The following is a 24,828-nucleotide window of genomic DNA, read 5'->3' on the forward strand; positions in this document are numbered from 1 at the left end:
TGTATTTGTCGCAAAACCGAAAAAACAAAAAAAATATTCTTTTTTTTATAAAAAAATTCGTGGCAAAATTCGTTGCTAATTTGCCCCTAAAAAACAAAAAAAAATTCTATTTTTTTTATAAAAAAAATTAGTGGCTAATTTGCCCCAAAATACAAAAAAAAATATTCTATTTTTTTATAAAAAAAATTTGTGGCAAATTATCCACGAACTGTATTTGTCGCAAAATTCGTCACTAATTTACCTCGAAAAAACAAACTATTTTTTTTATAAAAAAAATTCGTGGCAAATTAGCCACAAACTGTATTCGTTGCAAAATTCGTCTCTCTTCTTCTTCTTTTTTATAAATAAGGAAGGGCCTTTCAATATTGGCAGCCCTACGACTGCATGATGCGTTCTTCCTTCAACCCTGCAAAAACAAGCAAGAACGTGCATGTATGCGATGGCAAATTGCTATGACAGACAAGTTGTGACTTGAAGTGCACGAAAGAGGCCATTTCCAGGTCGATGATTTTATTCATGTAAAGTATTTTACAGCCTCAACATTTCACCAAATTTAAATATTCCGGACCATCCACTTCTTCACAACATCAAGCTTGCCATACTTTGAAGCAAATTGCCCAAGGGGATCTCATGCAACGGGTAGCATCTTCCACAGAACCAATTCAATGGCATCAAATTGTCTAGGGCGGACTTTTCGGTTGAACGACCGCGCTATCCAATTCTGGTAACACTAACCATTGCACAGAGCTTTCAGTCTCTTTTCGTCGATCATGTTTATCTATTCAACCTCTCTGCCATATCCACTTTGCTTACTGTTAGCTTTGTCTCTGCTAGTATTCTTAATGATGATATTTCGACTTCTACCTGTAGGACAGCTTCCATACAATAAACCAACGAAAAGGGAGTTGCTCCGATCAAAGATGAAAGTTCGAAGGGAAGTCCTGTGCGCCATCGATGATTCATTGGGAGAGCTACTCGTGCCCATCTCGGTAGGTAACCATCATCTTCGACAGTATCCGCTTTATGTTTATACTTGCTTCCCGCCTCACTGCATTGTTCATTTGTGGACGATAAGGGGACGAATTCAGATGGGGATTTCAAATTTCGCGAGCACCTCGTCGACAATCAAGTTAGGTGTTAACAATCAATTTCAGTAACATTGAGGTGAGGCAAAATCTACCACCTCAGTAACTGAAAATCAAAGCTTTTTATAGAGTCGGACAAGTTTGCCAGTGAAATGAGTAATCATGGGACTAAAATTGGCCGATGTAAACCCCGCAACTAATTTCTGTAGAAAAATTAAGGGAAATAATAGCAAAAAACTCAAAATTATGCCTACTGTGACACATTTATCGTAATTTTTTTTTGTAACATAAAAAACTTAGAATTATGCCTACTGTGACATAATTATCCTGAATTTTTTCTTGTGAAAAAAAATCCTAAACTTATACATTTGTGACACATTTATACTCCGTCAAGGTTCCGTTATATGATTTTTTAGTCAAAGCAACGTCGTTTTTATTTCACTTAAGTCACGGGGTGGCATGTCATCACTATTTCCTTTATGGTGTCCATGTTGGTAGATTTCTAATATATAGTTCTCATTGATAGAACTTTGGAGGATAAATGTGTCGCATAGATACAAATTTGAGATTTTTTGTGTAACGGAAAAAAGGTTTAGATTTAATGTATCACGATGGGCATAATTTAGGGTTTTTGTCTATTTTTGCCAAAAAAATTAAATGCTCTCTCTCCCTCCAAATGCCACAATGACAACCTCTCTCTCTTATTTCCACTTTCCTCTCTCCTCGTAGAACCAAGCTCCATCAACGATGTTGCGACCCTCCCCGAAGGGGTCCTCGCCTTGAGAGGGAGCGGGTCTAACGGTTTGTTGAACAGGAATGTATGGTGCCTCTATTCGAGGTGCTCGCTTTTGTTTGGCACGGGTTGTCCCAAGCCCTAACTCATCGTAATGTTTGAGGGATTAAATCAATTAATGAAAATCTTCTATCTAATTAGAGTCGCCCCTAATCCATCTGATGCCGATCTCACTTCCTTTGGGGACTTTATTACGTTAATTGTCTAATTAACGCCATTTTGGTACCGCTTCTCGATCTTCCAAAAATGATTTTCGATAGATATTCGCCCATTTTATTATCTTACACTACTAAACAATGTCCATTCATGGGTGTGCAATTAATTAAGTAAACAATCACTATCAATGCAATAAAGGTAAAGTGCGAGGAAATAAACCCGATATGATGTCGGGTAAAGAAAACACATGACCTCGTCATTGAGCCCCAGGACATTAATCCCCTGTGAGCCAATTTTGAAGTTAAGTCTACATCTAATCCTAAACTAGAAAGACCTAGTCATTAAAATTCTGTTTATTTTGCTAAAAATGAATAATTTGAAAAATATATTTCTAAAAATGGATACTTGTATTGCTTACAAAAAAAAATGAACGAAAATATATTTTCATCGTGTACGAAAATATTTAGACACAAGTTGTTATCGATAATGAAAATATTTTCCGCTAGCTAATTATTTCAAGTGATATGAGCGATTATTTTTAAGAAACTATTTTTCAAAATATTTTTTTTCTCCAAACAAATGGTGTCTTCATTCCGAATATAGAATTATGAATTCTTTATTATCATCAGCAAATATCAGTACTATAAGAGGCATAATTCTAATCACTAATTGTTATTGAATAAACTAATCCTCCCTCACTCGATATGCCATGTTAATGTTCAACTTAATTGAACCTCGATGCTAATTAGGATTATCGAACTCAATCATGCTTAACCATACAAGTACTGATTATTTATTTATTTACTTACTTATTTTATTTTCAGCTTTATTAAACTAAAGACCCTAATTCCACCTCTGCCCAATTTTGCCCATTCTCTCCGGCGGGTCACTGCGGAACCGGTTTGCGCCTGGCCGGTTGAGCCGACAACAAGCGTACAGACCGGTTCGACTTCCGGTCGGTTTATGACAGCCTTCGCCCGCCGCACGAGCTAAAACCCTTGCGGCGGCGGCGGCGTTGGCGGTCCGAAGAAAGCAGAGCTAAAACCTCGCCTCTTCGGCTCTTCTTCTTCTTCTTCTTCTCCTCCTCTGAACTCCCACGTCAGGCTCTTCGGCGGCAGCATTCACGTCTTCTTCTTGCTGACCCCCGTTTGGTTTCTGTACTCATCTGCCGGTGCTTGCTGAAGCGTTGGAGGGGAGGCGATTTCGGAAGGTGGTCTGGGTATAGAATTCGGGTCATTTGTCTGTTTGAAGGGATGATAGCGGCGATATCCTGGGTCCCTAGAGGGGCTTCGAAGGCGGTCCCCGAGGTGGCCGAACCGCCTTCCAAGGAGGAAATCGAAGAGATTTTGAAGAGTGGAGTCCTGGAAAGAAGGTAGAGCGAAGTCTTCTCTTTTTAGCGTGTTTGGCCATGCGTTCGTTCCGTTTCTAGCGACCTGAATGACTTTTGATCAATTGGGCTCTCTTTTTATGATATTTGTGAGCTCAATGCGTGGTGTTGCTAATGACTAATGTGGAGTTTGGCCCCTGCGTGTCGGGTTAAGTTCTTGAGCTATCTGTTTAGGTCTATGATGTCCTTTGAGGTGGACTGATTCTGGGTTGTTTGTGGCGAAATGAAGTTGTATCAGTGACCAAGAAAAGTGCATTGGAATTGGAGTATTGGGATTTAGCAAGGAGTGCCCAAGAAAGCTGTTTATGTATATTATATTAGTGAATTAAGATAAAATAAGGGTCTGTCTATTTGGGCATGAAAGATCTGCATACATTTCCAAGAGCATCGAGGGAAAATTTACCATGATTAAGTTTATGGAGATTGTCTTTGCATTTTCTTTCCTTCTGGTTTGATGCTGCTGTACAATGTATTTTGAGGAGCTTATTAAGAGAGATACCTTTGTTTGCTTTGGTGAAATTGTCGAGAGAGAATCTGTGATTGCACATATTTTGTTGTTATGGCTTGTGCTTGATTTTCGTGCAGTGGAGATAGTGATGGCGAGGAGGATGATGAAAACATGGATGCGGTTGCTTCAGAAAAGGCTGATGAAATTTCCACTGCATTATCTGCGGCTGATGCACTCGGGAGAAGTTCCAAGGTGACAAAAGTTGGATCTGGTTTTGAGGATATAACTGATGGTTTGAGGGAGCTTGATATGGATACTTACGATGAAGAAGATGAAGGTATGTTCCTTTCTGCGGGTCCTCTGATCTTTTTTTCTTGTTACAAGTAAGTTTCTTAGTTCATCCAAAGGAAGCTGGATGGCTAATTCCCTACTTGGATCCCGAAAAAGCAGCATCGAAATGGATTATATGCAAATGCCCCACCTAATACACAAGGACTCATTGTAATGACATGTCAGTCTTCCTCTTAAAATCACTAACAGGAGCCAGCCAAACTTAACAGAACAAGTAATGGACATATCATGAACCTTCGTATAATGAGAAATCCAAACGTGGTCTAGATGTGCTTTCCAAGCCAACTTTTAGAGCAAAGAAGGAAGAGCTTTCCCTGTCAAAGTCCTTTTAAGCCAATTGAAGTCAACATTCTACTCCCCACTTATCATGCTTAATAAAGCCAATGGATGCTGCCGAATCTGCTTGCTAATAGGCAAGTAAAACATGTCGCTTGTTTCAAGAACACCACCACAGAAAACTAAAGAAGTAGAAATGAAATGACTAGGCTGTAGAATCCTACTGTTCTAGGCAATCCTATTTTGAATAGCTAGCCACAGAAAAGAAACTGTTAAAGAATATTTGATGGAAAACATGCTAATTTTATGCCAATCCATCTTATTACTCCTGTCCCCTTTAGGTTGTCAAGCTAACTTTACCGAAAAGTGTAATCTTGCACAAAATATAATCTGTAATTCCACAGTTAGGTATTATAGCTCCATGAATGGATACTTGTATAGCAACAAGATCATCAGCACAAGTGAGAGGCCTTCTCCATTTATTATCTTGAGGTGACTACAATAACTTCTTCTGGGAAAGACTGCACACTGTGTGAGAACTTGGCTCAATATTGCCTTTCCACTGGTTCTCCTATATCGCGAGAGATGCGGTACTAGCTAGCTAGCTTGGCTTATTAGAGAGCTTCTTCGGAAGTGAAGCACCTATAGTTAGATGGACATAAAAATTTAGTGCATGGTAGGATAGTTGAGAAGGGATGGTCAATTACATAGAAATTTAGATTTTTAAGGTTTTGAATGTACCTTTGATCTGCTGATCACGCTAAACCTGGAGGCAAACTATGAATGAAACTGGGTGCTGACCAGTTAATGGAAGGGTAAGAGAGGAGGACACTAGGAGGAAGTCAGGCCTCTGCCCAAAGCCGCATCTAAGAGGCTGTCCCATTAATTTGATTTTAATGATTGAAAATGCGGAGAGCTGTTCTGTTCCAAGCTTGCTTTCATATCTTCTGGACTGGTTGTAACATGATGACAAATTAAAGGGGAAGGGGATTATTTTTCCTTGAAAGTAAAGACTTGGCTTCAAACCATGCTGTATTAGTTATGTTATCATACATATCTTGTTAAACGTGGAACAATAAAAGAGATGCGCGTTTGCTTTGTTTTCATGACATGGGCTCATGTGAGTAGTAAACTAATTATGAGAACCAACCAAGCACCAAAACTCCTCTTGTCTTTTGAAAATCTGCAGGGGCCTAATCAGAATCAATTGGATTCACTTATTAATCAAATTTAATTGGAGGACCTTTGTGTGCATATTAATATCCAAAAAATTTAGAAATCTGACTTAGAAGGCTGCAATTCACGACTGTTCTGAGAGTCTTGTAACATGGATTCATGCCTTTCCAGTTCTTTAAGTTTATTTGAAATTAAAAAAGAGTGCACACTAATGGTGTGTTGAACATGAATTTCGTTCTGGTTTCTGCCAGATGTAGAGCTATTTAGCACTGGACTTGGTGACTTGTACTACCCAAGTAATGAAATGGATCCCTACCTCAAGGATAAGGATGTGAGTGTGTTCTGTTTGGTTCAACCTTGATATTGTGGCTACTTTAGTTGTTATTAATATGATTTTGTTTTGGTCAGGATGATGATGACTCTGAAGAGCTTGAGGACCTGTCTATTAAACCAATGGACTCTCTCATTGTTTGTGCACGTACAGATGACGAAGTCAATCTTCTTGAGGCATGTACATTAATGTGATAATGTATTTTTTCGCCGCACTTTCCCTGGCTGTACCGGGGTTCACATAAAAACAGCTACTAATTGGTCAATTCATTGCGTAAAGCAGGTCTATTTATTGGAGCCATCAGCTAATGATGAATCAAATATGTATGTTCACCATGAAGTAGTTATTTCAGAATTTCCCCTCTGCACAGCATGGCTTGACTGTCCGCTTAAAGGTGGCGACAAAGGTTTGATTTTGGCCCTTTGAAGAAAGATTAATTGAATTGGAAGCGCATTAAGGATTTCAAACGTACGTTAGGTTCCTAAATATAGACTAGGTTCTTGTATCAGTATGTTTTTGCTGATCAAGATGATTGCCTCATTGTTTTAATATTGGAAAATATTTTGGTTCCGTGTATTATTAACTTATTTTTGTTCATGTTACGCTATGCGATGGCAGGAAATTTTATTGCTGTTGGCTCAATGGAGCCTGCCATTGAGATTTGGGATCTTGATATTGTAAGTTAACTATAGATCACTTATTGTTTTTGCAATTGATTTGCTTAAGCTGTCTGTTTGAGTTTTCATCCATATTTTTGTAGATTGATGCTGTAGAACCATGTCTTGTATTAGGCGGTCAAGAAGAGTTGAAGAAGAAAAAGAAGAAAGGAAAGAAGGTCAGCTCCTACTATCTTATTGGAATGTCCAGCGTTTAATGCCAGTGCACATACTCTATCTTAATGAGGTTTCATTGACTAATATGAATATATATAAGAGAGCATGATTTATGCATGTCTCTATGTTATTGTGTCATGCACGTATCTATGTTTTTGAGATAAGCTTTTGGACAAGTCCTGTCATATAATGCTGGTTCCCTTTATGAATGCTGTCAATTTCAATTTATAGGCATCGATTAAGTACAAGGAGGGTAGTCACACGGATTCAGTGCTTGGCCTTGCTTGGAACAAGGAGTTCAGGTTGTTGAAAACTGTTACTTATTATTCTATTGATCATGGTAATTTTGTAGTTTCTTCTTCCATTTCCCCATGCTTAATGATATCCCTGACCGATATGCAAATGTTCAAACAGGAATATACTTGCTAGTGCAAGTGCTGACAGGCAAGTCAAAATTTGGGATGTTGCAGCTGGAAAATGCAATATTACCATGGAACACCACACTGACAAGGCAAGAAATCATTGCATCTAATGTATTGTTTTGATTCTTTTGTATGATGAATATGCAACTTCTGCTCATCTTAAGATCCAGTCTGTTCTGGCAGTTAAATTTCTGGTTCATTAGGAAAGGACCTTTTGCATGGTATAGATGAGGGTAATTACATGATGGTATTTCATAGAAAGAACCGGAGGATATGCATGTTACTTACGACCTGGTATTGAAGTGTTGAGGATTTGAGATGATGTTGATGATTGCTCTATTAAACAAAGCTTGAACGCACACAATGATGTGCATAAAATCTTGCAGTGAGTTCAATCACTAATTGAGAGACATTTGAGCAATGAATTATTTTGAGAAGCTTATTTGCGTTCCTTTTTTAGCTGTCTGTCTGTGTGTTCCTTTTTTAGCTGTTTAGGTATGTAAACTTATTTGCGTTCAGTCTTGATTTGACTTTTCTTCTGTAACATGGACAGGTTCAAGCAGTTGCATGGAATCATCATGCTCCGCAAGTTCTTCTTAGTGGATCTTTTGATCATTCAGTAGTCATGGTAATGAATTGTATTTACTCGGAGGCTCCCATCAGTTGCTATTGTGGCATTTCTGTTATTAATACTATTCAGTTTCATGTATTTTTGCCTACCTCAAACATTGGCTGATGACTTAGACTATTGAATGTTTATTCTTGAATCAAATTCGACTTAGACATCATTTAGGGTCTTATAGACTTTATCCCCTTTATTGCTAAATTTGTGGTTAGGAATATGTCTCTGGACTTCATTTTTCTTTTTTATCCTTTTTCTGTTTTAAAGTTTAGGACGATTGTGGAGCATTGGCATCAAACTTCTGTGTAAGGGCTTTATTCCTGTTGGCTCGTGCCATAGATTGTACGGCTATGGCATTGTTTCATGACAGGATCTTTGCATACTCTACTATACTGCTTATTAACATTGCACACTGTATGTCGATGAGATTTTGATATGTTTTTCATCATTAATAAATTGCAGAAGGATGGAAGAATACCTTCACATTCTGGATATAGATGGTCTGTAACGGCAGATGTCGAAAGTTTGGCGTGGGATCCGCATTCTGAACACTCCTTTGTGGTGTGTTATGAACCAGTGAAAGTCTTCATTGTTTTTTTGTCAAGTAAAAAGGCATTGGAAGGATGCTCCTTGTACATGTAGATTATGGATTTGGTGGAAAGCTTAAGCAATATTTAATTGTAAACCAATTGGATTTTTCAGGTGTCCCTTGACGATGGCACCATTAGAGGATTTGATATACGAGCTGCTACACCTAATTCTGCCTCTGAGTCACGACCAAGTTTTACTCTTCATGCACACGAAAAAGCTGTCAGCACAATTTCATACAATCCTTCAGCACCTAATGTACAAACCAGGACGTTCCTTCACCTTTGATTTTCCGTGCACATTCTGAACTTTATTCCTTAAACTAATTAGTGACTATTGCTTATGCATGTACTTCAGCTTCTTGCCACAGGGTCAACAGATAAGATGGTATCCTTTAGTTCCTCATGCAATGTTGTTTGGCTTGATCTTTCCTGGTGGATGGTACTTATATGTGTATGTTCACCGACCAAATGCAGGTAAAACTCTGGGATCTGTCCAAAAGCTGTAAGAGACCCTACGTTATTCCCCATATTGATTTTCTGAAGCATTATGCACATGCCAATTAACAGTTGTAGACAATCAGAATACTGAGCTTTGTCATTGTTCTAGGGTGCTGTCTTTTCTGTTTCCTTCTCGGAGGATAGTCCCTTTGTACTTGCTATTGGAGGTTCAAAGGGGAGACTTGAAGTAAGTGGAAATCTTCTCCATTTCCTCATCCAACATTGTACCTCCTTGCATTTTCCATTCATGGTTTATTAATGATTCCTATGTGGTTGGGAATCTGTAGGTGTGGGATACATTATCTGATGCAGCTGTATCCCGAAGATTTGGAAACCACAGCAAGCCGAAAATGGCAGAACCTGGTTCTTGATGCTGCCAAATGAGAACATGGTATAAATGTCTTAGATCCTCTCAATGTCGGCCTTGCTCAGTTCTTAGAGGGCACTGAAACGCCTGAAGTCAGGGTTAGCTCTGCGAGTCGAGTCCTGTTCTTGTAGCAGCATGTTTTTTAGCATTTTAAGTGTCTTCGTCTTATTTTTCGGTTTTGAGAAGGAAATAAGAAAGTGTTTTTTTTTCTTGGGTGGGCGGGGGTTTCGGTTCGGGGTTTCCACAAGTATTGGAGAGCATCACAAGGAAAAGCTCCCGGGGGAAAGTGTTATACATGATATATGAAGCTAATGCAATAGTGTCTTTTTGACTCAGAATCCTGTTCAACCAGTAGTTATGAGCATCAAATGTGAAATCCGGGTATCCAGTAGAGTGAAAATCATGTTAAATACACTTTGTCGAGATGGACAGTCATTCTTGCTTCCTTTCATCTGTGTTACTGCAAGCTCTTTGTAATTAATCATAATTAAGGCACTATATGGAAATTGTAGGGGAGCCCCAAGCTATCTTTTTTGGGGGGGTGGAGCGGAGGTGGTGGGTTTCTCTTTTGTTATGCAAATGCTCATGATTTGGTGTCGAACTTGATTAGGACTCAAAAAATCCAAGTACGGTGGACTTGAAACAAGATCATCAGGCTGTTGATAGTGCTTAATTTCCAAGTTTGGCTCCAAATTTGCCCCATTGTTGAAGCTGTGGGGCGATCAGGAGGGACATGGGTGTTGTGCATAAACCCTGGGGAGGTTTCAGTTTAGCTTTCCGCTAGATAGAGTGAATTTGTTAACAAAAACCCAATTCACCGGTCAACGCAATGCAATGGTTGGCAACATTTGGTCCGAGGCAAATCCCTTCATGGAAGGACAACTAAGTGATCATTGCCTGTGATGTTGCCAACACAAGGGCCATGGCAGGTGACTTTGATGACGTTTCTTTGTAGGAAGGAAGAATTAGGATCTTATCTTCAGTAACTAACCGAAGCATAAGATCTGATGATATCAGTGATTTACTTATTTGGTGATTTGGGATTCCAAAAAACGGCGATTCACTTGGTCCGGCTGTTGTTCGGGCACTAATCTAATCACGGAGCGCCTTGATATGGTGCTTGTAAATGAAGAATGGAGACTCTCCTAGTGATAGTGTTTCGATCTCGACCTTTTTAGTTCGAGCAACGTTACTTATAAACTGATCAAGGAATGTGGCAGGATTTGTACCGGAGAGTGTGGTCAGCTCATCCAAGAGCTTGCTCGGTGCTGGGCAGGCACGCTTCTGATAACAGAATGGCTGTGCAAAAAGCTCAGGCAGTCTTTCAATGTTAAAAGAAAAAAAGAACCAGACTCGCGGTGATCGATGTGGATTTAGACAAAGCATATGCGAGAAATATAAGTAGGCAATTATCAAGCACGTATACCCATGCACACACCGATGTCCTCTCTAGAATGGATTGCAACCAAATTGATCGGATGCTTTGGAAATTTTTCTGCCGGTATATTCGGGGTACTTCTAATATCTATATGCTCATCAAAGACACGATAGAAATTCTAAATCGAAGTACTTGGCGTCGCTCTAATTCGTCCCTTGGAATGCTTTGCATAATTTCCTGCAACCTGGGTTGTTGTCGAAACTAAAAATTTTTTATCGGAAAATTAAAACTAGTAGGTGAGATACATGCTATATGAGACATGTGCAGAGTAGTTAAGAAGGTGGTAGCTGAACTATAATTTAACTTCAACAAGGCGTTTCCTCCCTGTTGGAGGCTATCAAGGAAAAGCTTAAACTTTGAAAAATCCTGAAATAAGCTGAAAAAACGTGCCAAGAAAGCGCAAAAACAAGAAAAGCTCACCGTCCAAAAAGTTTTAGCAGCCATAGAGGATTTCTCTGTTACATGAAGTCTCCATGTTCAAACTACCAGTAAAAACTACCAGTCTCTCTCTCACTCTTTCTCTCTCTCTCTCTCTTAATACCATAGGGCCTGATTTCCCGTATTGATGGATACGTAAATTCAGAAGTCAAGAAAACAGGGCAGGAACATAAGGGAGTGATGGTCTCGTGTTCCAACTTCCTATGTTCAGGATCAACAGCAAATTTAGCGCTTTAATCTGATCTTTTGACCACTGATGATGTCGGAGTTAATCTGAACGTGCCCAGGATTTGGCCACACACGGAATGTCAAGATCGCCCTCTTCATTCTGCCTAAAACCGTAGGAGCACTCGCCCCGGTGTGCCCACTTCCCATAAAAGCCACAGAAAGTCAATGCTTTGAAAGCGACCCAAGTTTAAACTTTTTCTTCTTCTTTTTCGGCTTGAGAATCAGAGGTGTTTTAGACCCTTTTCGTGAATTTCGTCATGGAGGGTGATGATGGGTCGTTTCGGTTGTATTGCTGGGAACGCAACCTTGGGGACGTTGACAGTTTATTTCCAAGAGGAAAAATGACACAAATAGTCCATGAATTTTGATTCAATGTTCAATTTGATCCCTGAACTTTTATTCAATATAGTCTCTAAACTTTAGCCTAATGTTCAATTTGGTCCTTGAACTTTTAATCTGTTCAATATGGTATCCGAATTTTTAGTACATGTTCAATTTAGTCCCTGAATTATATGAAAATGTTCAATGTAGCCCTTCCATCAATTCAAGTTCAGGGATTACATTGAACATTTCCGTATAGTTTAGGGACTACAGTGAACATGTGTCAAAAGTCCAGGGACGACATTGAACAGATTAAAAGTTCAGGTTCCAAATTGAATATTAGGCTAAAATTCAGGGACTATATTGAACAAATTAAAAGTTCAGGGACCAAATTGCACATAATACCAAAGTTCAGGGACTGCTTGTGTCATTATCCCTTTTCCGAGACAGTCGCCTATATAATGCCCCACAAAGCCCTCCCACTTTTATTTACAGAGAAAAGCACAGCTCAAGAAAGAGAAAAAGGATGAGATCACGAGCTTGTTCTGTTCTGCTTCTCCTTCTCCGTCTGCTGTTGATTCAAGGTCTCTTCTTGCCGCTCGCGAGCTCAAGAACCACCGTCCACAGAGGCCAGTTCCCTCCCTCCTTCTTGTTTGGCACCGCCACCTCCTCTTTCCAGGTTCTCTCTCTCTCTCTCTCTCTCTCTCTCTCTCTCTCTCTCTCTCTCTCTAGATGGTCATTCAACCTTAAAGCATTCGCTGAGGTTTTAGAAGCATTGCTTGCTTGCTTTGGTGCTCACTAGTGGGGATGACAGTTTCTTTCTTGGGTTGTCGAAGTTCTGTCTAGGTTGTCCTTTCTTGTGTCAGTTCTGTTGTTTCTCCTTTATGGGTCGGCAGTGCTCTGGTGGCCCAGACCATTGCGCCTCGTGTCGAATCTCCTCGCGAATCGAAAGGAAAAGGACAACTTTTTCCTTCCGACAGAAAATATAACCTTTCTTTTTCTTTGTTTTTGGGTGAAATTCCTTAAAAGACCCCGAACTTTAAATCAAATTTCAAATCTGGCCTGAACTTTTTTTTTATCTCAAAAAACACCCTAAATTTTAAGTTGAATCCCAAATCTGCCCCAAATTTTTTTTATGTAAAAAAATCAGTAAATTTCAATTTATTTTAAAAAAATATGCCCCCGTGATCTAGTCTCAACTTGACATGACGATAACAAATACACATCAGCAAAGTAATGGGGCGATAGGTACAGACCGATGTCACATTTCCACTTCAATAACAAATCAAACCAAATAAAAATCTTTGAAATTCTCTAAAATAAAACTATTATAGGATATGAAAGTTAGGGACAATAACAAATTCATCCCAAAAAAAAATTTATTTTAAAAAAACTTAATTTTTAGGTTCAGTCTAAATTTGCTCTGAACTTTTTTTTGTCTAAAAAAAGCTCCATTACTTTGTTGATGTGAATTTGTTATCGACATGAAAGTGTCACATCAAGTTGGGACTGGATCACGGGAATATATTTTTTAAAATAAATTGAATTTTGGTGATTTTTTTTACACAAAACAAAATTCGGGACAGATTTCGGACTGGACTTAAAGTTTAGGGTTTTTTTTTCTGAGATAAGAAAAAGTTCGGGATAAATTTGAGTCTTGATATAAAGTTCGGGGTTTTTTAGGGAATTAGGGTTTTCTTTTTTTCCTATTGTCTAATCAATGAGGGCGTCCCCTTTGGTTTGATAAGTTTCATTTCTAGATTGATAGACGGCAACTTCCCTTTTTAATTTTATTCAAGTTAACATAAATGCTTCGTTTTTTTCAATTGAACAGTGGGATAACGAAAGAGAAAAGTCACCTACTCACGTGGAATTATCATAATCGCGAACCTCGTCGGACCTCTAACTAGCATACATCAATGAATCAGTCATTTGACCATTTGTTTTCTGACACTTCTTTTCTATTTTCATTAGTTTTATTCGAATTCCTAGATAAACGAAAAAACCGTCTATTGGTGTTAGGACAAACTCCACCAGTCTTGTTGTCCCAAAATGCTTTGCTTTCCCCAATATTCTCTTTTACCAAATCTACCATGAAGGAACAACAGGACGAGGAGAGTCCTTTCTGTTTGCACTGCCTCCAGAAAGGCTCGAACCTCTTTGTATTCTCGAACAATTTGGGACGTGTGGGTCCCCGAACATGTTCCCCAGTTGATCAAAACTCTCAATGCCTCGAATCTTGCCCCAACTTGACCTTCTTTTGTGCTGTCAAGTCTAATCTAGCGCGGATGCATCTCTGTAAATCTCAGTAGGTTTTTAATTAATCTAGGCAGGTGAAAAAGACGGTACAACTTTATATCATTGTAACAAATTTAAACCAACTTTCAAAATAGCACGCTGTCGTATTCCGTCCTTTCTCGACCTATCTCATCCATTTGTCAGCCCACGTGACTCTTATTATGTTGACAGCTAATAACGGTTGGTACAAAACATTATCAACCCTCCAATACAGTACACTTTCATCGTAACATCGATTTCGTGGTGTCTCCTGAACACTGAAAGTACATTATTTTTTCTAAACAAACGTCAAGATATTCTCTCTCCCTTAAACAAGTATCCATAACTTTCTTCCAGGATAGGTTTTTTTGGTTAAAGTTTCGGAACTTCGGACCATGGATGCAATACTCACATATATATTTTTGTCATGAGGGAAAGACATTTCTACGTTCTTTAAGTAAGTTTGATTGATAGGTCATGTTATTTGTCACGGTGGTACAGAGTTTTGCTCTCTTTATACGTTTAAAAGGCAAGGTTATTCTGATCAAAAAAAAAAAAAAAGGCAAGGTTATGTTTTTTTCTCACTATTTGACCTTTATCCAAGAGTTCCGCATTCTCTGGTCAACATATGGCTAGCATTCAAAGTACAATTTTTACTTTTTGGTTCTCAATTCATGTCACGTGCATTGAATCTTACATATGCATTCTTAATGTTTTAACTTTAAAACTCAGGCTCAACAACGTGTCGATTTTTTTTCAACATATAACACCGATTGAGACACACTAAGATAATGGACTTTAACCATCCCAAATTTAATCCATTTCTCTTGGTATTAATCCGAAAGAGGTCTTTCAGCTTGCACAATTGTTCTCAACATTGCTGATCATCATGTATTTATAGGGTGTTTTATTATCACCCTGGTACTTGAAATTTTTCCATGGGCCGGTTGGTAATAATAAAGTTAGGCAATTATTAGTACGGTATATAATATTTTAAGAAGGTTGATTTTATATATCATATCCGATCATGGTATAGGATGCTTGCAATTGCGTAAGTACATGGAATACGTCTGGTCTTAGGGAACATAACATTAATTGTAGATGGGATCATGGGAAAATGTGTGAATCATGTGGTATACTTCGCTTTCGAAACACTACTCGTCTTTTCTACCTACAAGATAGTAATGATTAAATGATGTGTATGAGCGCTTTCTTTCCTTTTTTTGGCCAACCAAATTTATTAGGGAAAAAATCGAAACGGGTTTAGAAAAAAGGAATTCGTTTAAAAGTCAATTAAAACATCAAGTTATTTAGCCGGGGATTAGGAAACTGCATATAATTATAAATCACATCAGTTGTTGCATGCGGACATCAAGTTTATTGATTTTGATATTGGATTCACGCCCGTTTGATTGGATGCTATTCTATTGTGATTGCATTCGTTCGCCTATCAAGGTCGGAATGGGATCGGGAGCTTTCACGTGAAAATAAGTATCTTGCTATTCCATAAGAACAGTTAGTCCAACCACAATTTTGCGTGAAGTATGTTGCTGACAACCTAGTGCCACTTCAATTTTCAATGAAAATCCCCTTCGTGACTGGGGAAAGGTCGTCCAGCTAAGACTTTTTTTTTTTGGTTTAGGAAGATCTAATTATTGAAGTGCAATATTGTTTTTTATTCGCTTGATTAGATGGGACATAGTACTGTGAACAATAGTTTTGTATTAAACCCTTACTTTCCCTTCTCCTCTTTTAATCAGCTGATCCCGCCATACCTCTCCCTCCACGTGAAATAGCTGAAAAATTGCACGTTTGACTTGCCCTCTCTCCTTCTTCTTGCGCGGCCATGGCTGAGCTCCGCAGCAAAGCTGTCATGGCCATGGCCAAGTTCTGCTGCGAATCTCGCATGGCTATTCATGGCCCTCGAAGTTTAAGTTTATAGGTAAAAGAAAATCACATGTGTGTGAAAAAATACACGTTGAACACCTTGTGTAAGGGGAATTAGAAATGACATGCGGGTGGCCGAGCACCCGAAAATAAACTGGGGTACAACGTGACTTAAATACAAAGTTTAAACCGTGGAATAGATAATCGCATGTACCGAAAAGATACCTTAATGTCTCGAATCAATCCATTAGAGCCGAGAGCAGAAGCCATGGTCCTAAACGTTGAAGGGTGGATGAAACTTAAAAGCAGTGGTGGGGGCTCGGCCTATCCTCTGGCCATTCTGCTTGGAAAGAGTCAATTGCCTTTGTCCATCCACAAGACAGTTCCGTATAATTCATGGCCACGATTGTTTGGCACGTCTTTGGATTGCTTTGAAAGGAAATCGAAAATGCATTTTTTTTCTTTTTATATATATTTATGATGGTTTTTTCTTGGAATTATATGTGAATTACCTCGACAAGTTTGTACTAAATAATTCTCTATTTTGTATGTTCTGCCCAGATCGAAGGGGCCTACCTGCAAGATAACAAAAGCCTCAGCAATTGGGATGTCTTCTCACACATGCCAGGTCCTCACTCTATTTTCTGTTTCTTCTTTATTTATTATATATTCGTTTTCTATGCAAATTAAGTAGGATTATAGGGTGAAGGGTCTAATGAAAGCAACACAAGAAAATAAATAATATCTCCCTCTCAAAGCAAACAAGGACACCTGAATTATTTTGTTTTTTTGGATCAAAATGAATTGAAAAAGAGAATTACTCTGTCCAGTCAAAACCAAGAAAATCGAAATATTGCTCTCTAATCACTTCCGAAATATGGGTTTTACCTACCATGCTACCGAATTATACGAAACATACATGTTTTTGGAACTTATTAAAATAAGTTTTTGTTTGTGAAGTTGTGCCCGTTAATATAAATGAATGCGACGGTTTATTCTCGATAGCATATGTTTAGACAAAAGAAGGAAAATAGGGATGTCCCATTGAGAAGCTTCTCGGATGTGACAAAATTGAAGTACTAGCGTAGTTACTAATTTAATCCAACACCATGTGCATATTTAACGGTCAATTCACCTTCTACGATAGTTAATTTCATCCTATTATATGATTATAGAAAAGCTAATAAGCTAGTAGATAAACGAAATATCTTAATAGGCCTAAATTTTTTGCAATGTAGTTTTCTTTTCAAAAATTTGACTAGGCTATGACTGAAAACAATTAAATACCAATTTACCTTAATAAAGAAAATTATAGAAAAATACAAATAAGAAGATGTTGTGTATTTATTCGAGCTCCTTTATTTATAGGATGACAATGACTTGCTACCGATCATCGGTCTCTTAAGTGGGTCAGACTATTATATTTGTAATGAATTTTGCATAATCTTTTTATGTAGTCTGTTTATGATAATTTTTTTATGGTTGTTGGTGAAGTCTTTTCTTTGTAATTGTCATTGAGCAAACATTGATTGACCAATAGTTTAACACAAAGAGATCGTCGGTGGGCAGCTAATAAAATTAGTTCATTTCATATGTTAGGAAAGATTGTATGATGTAACGATATCGGGGTATCAAAGTTGGTTGATGAAACCAATTTTCATTTAAAAAGATGGGGCCCTAAAGTGACAATTTAGTGTCAAAACACGCTCCAAGCTTATTGGGAATTTTTTTTTTTAAAGCTATGTCATCTCATATCCCTATTTGAAATTTTCTCAAAGAGAGAGCCTCGTCTTTCCGTATCTAAAGGACTTGCCTTTGATGATCAGGCAAAATAGCAGACGGAAGCAATGCCGACGTGGCAGATAATCACTATAATCTCTTTATGGTACTTGACTTTCTCTATGCTCTCATTACAGCCTCATCAAAAGCCCAAAATGTCATAATAAAATTGTTCATCTTCCTGCTTTTACACTAAATTGGTCTGATTGTAATTCTTAGCTAGCTTTTTGAAACTTTTAAGCTAGAAAGCTTTGATAATTAGCGGTGCCCATGTGTTATAAATTCAATTTGGGTACTCACAGAAAGATCAATTTCCTCTTACCAAAGCTTGATGTTTTTTTAATCTCCTGGATACATTAATGTGTAACAGGAAGATATAAAGTTGATGCATGATCTCGGGGTGGATGCATACAGATTCTCCATATCTTGGTCAAGAGTTCTTCCTAGTATGTAATTTTGTTATCTGCATATCTTCAGTTGTATCTTTTTATTGGCAATTCTACGATTATTCTATTTTATTCTATTTTTGTTCTTATTTTGGCTTTATATAACTTTAGAGGGAAGATTTGGGGAGGTCAATTCAGCAGGCATTGACTTCTACAACAATCTCATTGATGCCCTTTTGGTCAGAGGTACAAAAAAATGCACAAATCTATTTGGCATTCACATTGTAATAACTCAACTTTTTTCCATAATGTTTTTTTCAATGTAACAATTCCATAATCTTCATTGGATTGTTCTTCTTTCTCTTGCCTCATACAGTCATAAGTTTAGGAAGAAGATGAATTACCCATTCTGAGTATTTGTAATCTGTTCTTTTCGACAAGGTATAAAGCCGTTTGTGACGTTGAACCATTACGACATTCCTCAACTGCTAGAAGACCGGTATGGTGCGTGGCTGAGTTCCGAAATACAGTAAGCAAAATTGTCACCGCCGTCCTTTCTAATCTTCATCAATACGACGATCCGGTCATATCTCGGAATTTTACTTCACGTGTTCTGTAATGGCTTGTAGGCTGGATTTCGGCTACTTTGCACAAGTTTGTTTCGAAGCTTTTGGAGATAGAGTGGTGTATTGGACCTCATTCAATGAGCCTAACGTGTTCATCTATGATGGTTACCTCTCGGGGACTTACCCGCCCGGACGGTGCTCCTACCCATTTGGCAATTGCTCCTACGGCGACTATGCTATCGAACCCTACATTGCGACCCACAATCTGGTGTTGTCCCATGCCACGGCCGCTCAAATTTACCAGAAGTATTACCAGGTAAATTAAAGAGCTTGGAATTGATTCTTTTCAGTGCATTAACTGGCTTCATTACCAATTTTACCATCACCATCTTGCGTTCAAGGCATAAGAGAACAAGAAAGAGCAGAAATGAACCAATTGCCTCGTTCAGATGTGAAAGTGAAATCATCACTTTATCTCTGAAATACTTCAAAATTCATGAGAATGAACACAATGGAAGTTTGTCATCACTTGATTTTCTCATACATCTAGGCCAAGAAGCTCAGTTCATACTTTCATAGCTTCATTACAAATCTTACTTTCGACACTCTTCTTATACATACATTCTTCTTTTGTTTTGCGCGACGTACACATACATATATTATGCAATTATTGAACCTAAACAGAAAATTATAATCAGGAAAAGCAAGGAGGAATGATTGGTATAGTGATTTCTGCTGCGTGGTATGTGCCGTACGACGACACTCCGGCTGATCGTTTGGCTGTCCAACGAACTTTAGCTTTCGACTTTGCATGGTACATAGATTCTCTCTTGCTCAAATCCATGTTCTATGGTCCAAGAAAGAAATCCATGTTCAATGGTCCAAAAAAGAAATCCATGTTCTCTCCATCTTTGTTGCTCCTATAATTGTTCATAATTTCTCTATCAATTACAGGTTCGTAGACCCTTTAGTATACGGAGATTATCCGCCTGAGATGCGTCAAGTCGTGGGTTCGAGATTGCCGACATTTTCGGTGGAAGAGCAGAAGAAACTCGACGTGAAGTTGGATTTCATTGGAATAAATCACTACACGACTAAATACGTAAAGGACTGCATGTTCTCTCCATGCACTTCGGCCGTCTCTGTAGGGGAGGCGTCCGTGTATGTCACTGGAGAAAAAAATGGAGTTTACATCGGCGAAAGGGTAAGCGACATAAGCACATGTGCCTGGACATACATTTATAGAATGTTTGCGAAAATTAAAGATGTTGCTAAGCTCATCCTATTGTTCCGAGAGATAACGTCAGGTTAATTTGGCATAACTAGTCGAGCAACTACAATTACTGTAGCATATATAATGAAGCAGCTAATGATATACAATTTCATCGTTACAACCCGCTTGGAAAATGACTTTGAGACCAATTCGCAGCTTTCTTAGCCGTGATTTTGAGTCGATTTCCCAGTCAGGATTATATGTTTTGGGACTAATGGTTCATGATCACATTGCAGACCGCAATGTCAGATTTCTTTGTCGTTCCGAAGGGCATTGAAGGGATCGTTACCTACGTCAAAGAAAGATACAACAACACGCCCATGTTCATCACTGAGAATGGTATTGTATTGTGTCACTTAAACTAACTCCAAACTGGACCCTTTTTTCATCATCTAAGTTATAGCAAACAAGATGATCAGTTGATTCCATCAATAAAACGAAAGATTCATCGTTGTTTTATAGGGTATGCACAACCTACGGGTCCGATCGCTGATTCGCTGAATGACACGAAGAGAATAGCTTACCATGAGGGCTATCTCGCCGTCTTAAGTGAAGTTGTGAGGTATATGTGTAGCGTTTCGTCCAGTATTGAATGCCTGCACTATTCCTCAATTAACATCAATATTTCCTAGATTTGTTCATGGTCTTTTTCTTCTTTCTTTGTTTGATTAATAAAGAACGTCGATTTTCATAATATTAAATCCGTCCATACCGAGTCTATATAATTTGTATTGTTTGTTCGTGACTAAATTTTCGATTTTAATTATTTCAGAAAAGGAGCAGATGTGAGGGGATATTTCATCTGGTCTCTGCTAGACAACTTCGAATGGCTACACGGATATTTGATACGATTTGGGCTACATTATGTGGACTTCCAAACACTGCAGAGAACACCCAAATGGTCCGCGACGTGGTTTAAGGAGTTCCTCTCTGAAGACAATAAAATTCGAGCCATTCGAAAAACATCCATTTACAAAATATAGCATCGGCCGTCTTTGAAACAATTATTTTGTTTGTAATAATCGAATATCCGTGTGATATTGTATTAACTTGATCACATGGTAAGTCAAGTTGGGGTCCTAATTTTTTAGTTGCCCAGGTTGTGTTTGAGACAGTGAATTGCAAATGCTTGCGTACACAATACGTCTTTTACTTCTAAAATTTGGAAGTAAGCTGTATTTCTAGTCCTTCTGATTGCTGTGAACATGCATTTTGGATGTTTTTTGCACAAGAAATTAAGAGGGGTTGACCGGACTTAGTGTAATTGTTTGATCATAACTGTTGTTTTTTCAAAGAACAGAGGGAGAATTGACAGCAAAGGCTGTATTTTTTGCAGCAAAACTGTATTATGCAACAAGACAGAATGTATTGGAAGGGAACTTCTCTTCTTTATTCAGAAAACTGAAATTGCTTAAATACAGACTAAAGCTTTTCCATAAACACATGTTGCCCACTAACTAACAGCTTGCTTGGTCCACAAAACCAGCAACAAACTAACAGAACAGTCAAAAAACATGCAGCTAAACACTCTTACAAAATAAGACTGACCAAGTAAAAATAACGACTAATTAACTCCTAGAAAACAGGACATCAGCAAACTGATTTTACAGAAAATAGATAGTATGGCCTTGATACATCAACACTCTCCTCCTAGATCAAGTGCTGCACACTCCTAGCTTTGCCTTGAGAAGTTCAATTCGACTAACAAGAAATGACTTAGTGAATATATCTGCAATTTGGTTTTCTGAACTATAGTACACCAGCTTCACCTCTCCAGCCTTCTGTGTCACGCCCCGAACCTTACGACACGCGACAACCCTATCGAGGTCGAATTTAGTGCGACGTCCCAGGACGCGTCGCCGATCCAAAACCCAAAACAGAGAGCAAGGTACATGCGGAAGCAACATCACACCCGTACATATTAAAACATGACCAAGGATAGTAATACACAACATGAACACATACTTGCATTAATATGGAGAATTTACAATATCCATTACAAACAGAACTATACTTATAAATCAAAAAGGGTCAGCATCTACTAACGTCAAAAAGGGTATGTGGCTCGGGCGGTCAGGGTACTAAAACTAGGAAAGGCTCCTATCCAAAAAGTGTTGGCCCAACCTAATTATGGTCAAGGGTAAACCCTAGGGTAACCAGTTTGGGTCGGATCCCGAGGACTAGGACGAATCGTCAGACGACTCGGACTCGGAGTCCATAGAATCCGGCTCGGACTCGGCCTCCACTGGCTCCTCCTCGGAATCGCCCTTCGGCTCCGGCTCCAGCTACATCGGCTCCGGCTCGGGATCGGACTCTCACTCCATCAGCTCCTCTTCAGGGTCGGAATCCATCTCGAAGATAATGGGTCGGGGGTCGGAATCCTCCTCGGACACGGCCTCAGGACTAGCCACCTCCCCATCAATGTCCTGCGGGTCCCATTGGCTTACTCCGACGATCGGGACATCAAAGGTCCTAAGGGGTCCATAAACCCCGAACGGATCCCGAAAGCACCAACCCAGATACTGATGAGCCTGGAACTGTGGCTCGCCCACGTCGACCCAAACGGTAGTAAAATGTCTAACATAAGTCTCCCCGTTCCCTACGGGGTACTCGATCACCGACCGCTCTATGCAGTACGGGATCCCAAAACGAATCGGTACTCCTGCCATCTCAAGGTCGGGGGTCTAAAAAGTTGGAGTTTAAACAACAGTGAGAATAAATCTCAGCGAGTAGGCCCCCTAAACCTAAACTAGGCTAACATGCACCTCCCGACAAGTATTAATCAACACACATTTGAGAATACAAATGACTTAGGCCCTCGGGCCCAAATCCAATACACAGTTGACCCTGCAGGTTAGGCACATGATAATAGCAATAATAGCATGGAACCCAATCATTACGCATGCACAATATCACTTGGCCATTGCGTATGCCATGCACATACTTGCACTCGTGAATATACCCTTCGCACACGTGTCAATGCTATGCTCATACTTGCACACTTGCACACTTTCCAATTATCACCGACCCGCGTTAAACGCATCAGGTCCGACCTGCGCAAACGCATCAGGTCTATCATTTTGAGATGGATCTCCGGCCCGCGTAAAACGCATCAGGCTCATGACACAACCCGCGTAAAACGCATCAGGTTGGCCATCTTCCGGTAGTCCGGGCATCGTCCCGCGTAAAACGCATCAGGACGGGTTCAATACCCCGCGTAAAACGCATCAGGATTTTATGTGATCACACGTACACATCCACCAATTATTATCTGAAGCCCGCGTAAGACGCATCAGGGCGATTTAGATGATCACATGCTCATGTCATACGCGCATACTCGCATACTGCACATGCTATGTCAATGCTCAATATGCACAATCATGGCCACGTCATCCAACACTCGGGGTATCGATTAAATCCACGATAATCGTTCAATTTAACATATTCACATGCCCAATTAATCAATTAAACCAGTTCAGCCATGTCCATTGATTAGTGCACAAAATCAAGCCATTAGTCATTGAAATTATACATGTCAATGGCCCATCAAGCATCACATCGTTCGGCCACACCAAGCACACGACATGGCACCATACAATCAATCCCGAACCAAGCACCATTCGGCCATTACGTGGAACAACCAAGGTACACACGGCAAATCACAATTAAACCACAACTTAGCCACACAAAGACTAATTCGGCTCACCATGAGCAGCCACTAATCAGCCCACTCTAGGCCACTCATCCACCTTCAAATTATCACATTAGGCTCTCAAAATTCACCATCTAATCAGCCACTACATGGCCCACACATTACACCCATATTAATCCACATATTAGCCCAAATCAAGTCCATAGTGATCAACCACCAATCAGTCCACTCTTGGTCACCAAATCGCATTTAAATCATCATACTAAGCCCTCGAAATAGCCACAAGGTCAGCCCTAATCATCCGCCACTAAGTAACCCCTAAAACATCCTAATTAATCCCCAAAACTTGTCCAAAGTGCACATAATCTTAATTAGTGTTTAGGGTTTGTACTCACTAGGTTTTGAGCTCCAAATGTGGGCCGGACAAGGAGAGAAACGGGCCGAACAGTGGCTGGATCAAGCCGGTTCAGCGGCGGCGCCGGCGGCTCCCACGGAGGCATTTGGCGGCGGCGGCGAGGCCGGTGGTGTCTCGGCTGCGCTGGGCGGCGAAGGAGGGTGATGGTGGTAGTGGTGGGACGGCGAAATGATGAGGAAAAAGGGCTGAGGTGGCGGTGGTGACAGTGCGTGAGCGGCGGCGGTGGCATACGGACGGCGGTTCCGGCGAGCTAGTAGGCTGGTTGTGGCGACGGGATGAGAAGGAAGAGAGAGAATGATGGTCGAGTGGTGGTGGTGAGTCGGGACAGTGGCGTGGATGGCAGCGCACGGCCTGCGGCACCGGCGGGCGGCGGCGGCGACTCCTCACGCAGCCAAGGCGAAGAGAAAGGGAGAGAGGGAGTGGCCGGATGGTGATGGTGAAAATGAGAGGAGAGAGAGAGATTGCAAGAGGTTTAGAGAGAAATGGTGAGTGGGGTGGTTGAACCACTTCCTCCAAAAATGACCATCTTGTCCTCAATTCAAGGGCTATAATTGATTCAAGCTAAAATATCTAGGGGTAAAATGGTCCTTGATTTTCGGCATTATTGGGGGTTGATTAGTCCAAATTAAACCCCAAAAATTCGGAATTAACACTTAGGGGTCCAGGGGCAAATCGGTAATTTTCCATTTCCGGCTCGAAATTTCATTTTTCGACCAACCCGATCCCGAATATAATTGGCCACACTAATACGACGTCTTCCTTGCAAAATAGTAGCGTACATCCGTGAAATTCGACACTCAAGTCCGGATTCAATTCTACTATCAATTCCACTT

The 24,828-nt window shown here is 39.7% G+C and overlaps 1 protein-coding gene and 1 pseudogene across 1 annotated transcript; both read left to right on the forward strand.

Moving 5' to 3' along the window:
- The first annotated feature begins 3,019 nt into the window (after positions 1–3,019).
- On the forward strand, positions 3,020–9,841 carry LOC115683114 (uncharacterized WD repeat-containing protein C17D11.16-like; annotated as a pseudogene).
- A 2,386-nt stretch (positions 9,842–12,227) lies between these two features.
- On the forward strand, positions 12,228–21,132 carry LOC115679078 (beta-glucosidase 18-like). The gene is made up of 12 exons (XM_030602631.2): positions 12,228–12,439; positions 16,486–16,552; positions 17,751–17,809; positions 18,074–18,149; positions 18,261–18,335; positions 18,531–18,618; positions 18,719–18,971; positions 19,354–19,469; positions 19,610–19,859; positions 20,165–20,267; positions 20,391–20,490; positions 20,701–21,132. Exons 1-12 carry the CDS (start codon positions 12,287–12,289, stop codon positions 20,909–20,911), a joined length of 1,551 nt encoding a protein of 516 aa, XP_030458491.1. The 5' UTR covers positions 12,228–12,286; the 3' UTR covers positions 20,912–21,132.
- Positions 21,133–24,828: the final 3,696 nt, after the last annotated feature.

The sequence above is a fragment of the Syzygium oleosum genome, unplaced genomic scaffold (genome assembly GCF_021117445.2).
Source record: "Syzygium oleosum isolate NSW1041296 unplaced genomic scaffold, Sole_v2.1 Sole_v2.01, whole genome shotgun sequence".
NCBI classification, from domain to species: domain Eukaryota; kingdom Viridiplantae; phylum Streptophyta; class Magnoliopsida; order Myrtales; family Myrtaceae; genus Syzygium; species Syzygium oleosum.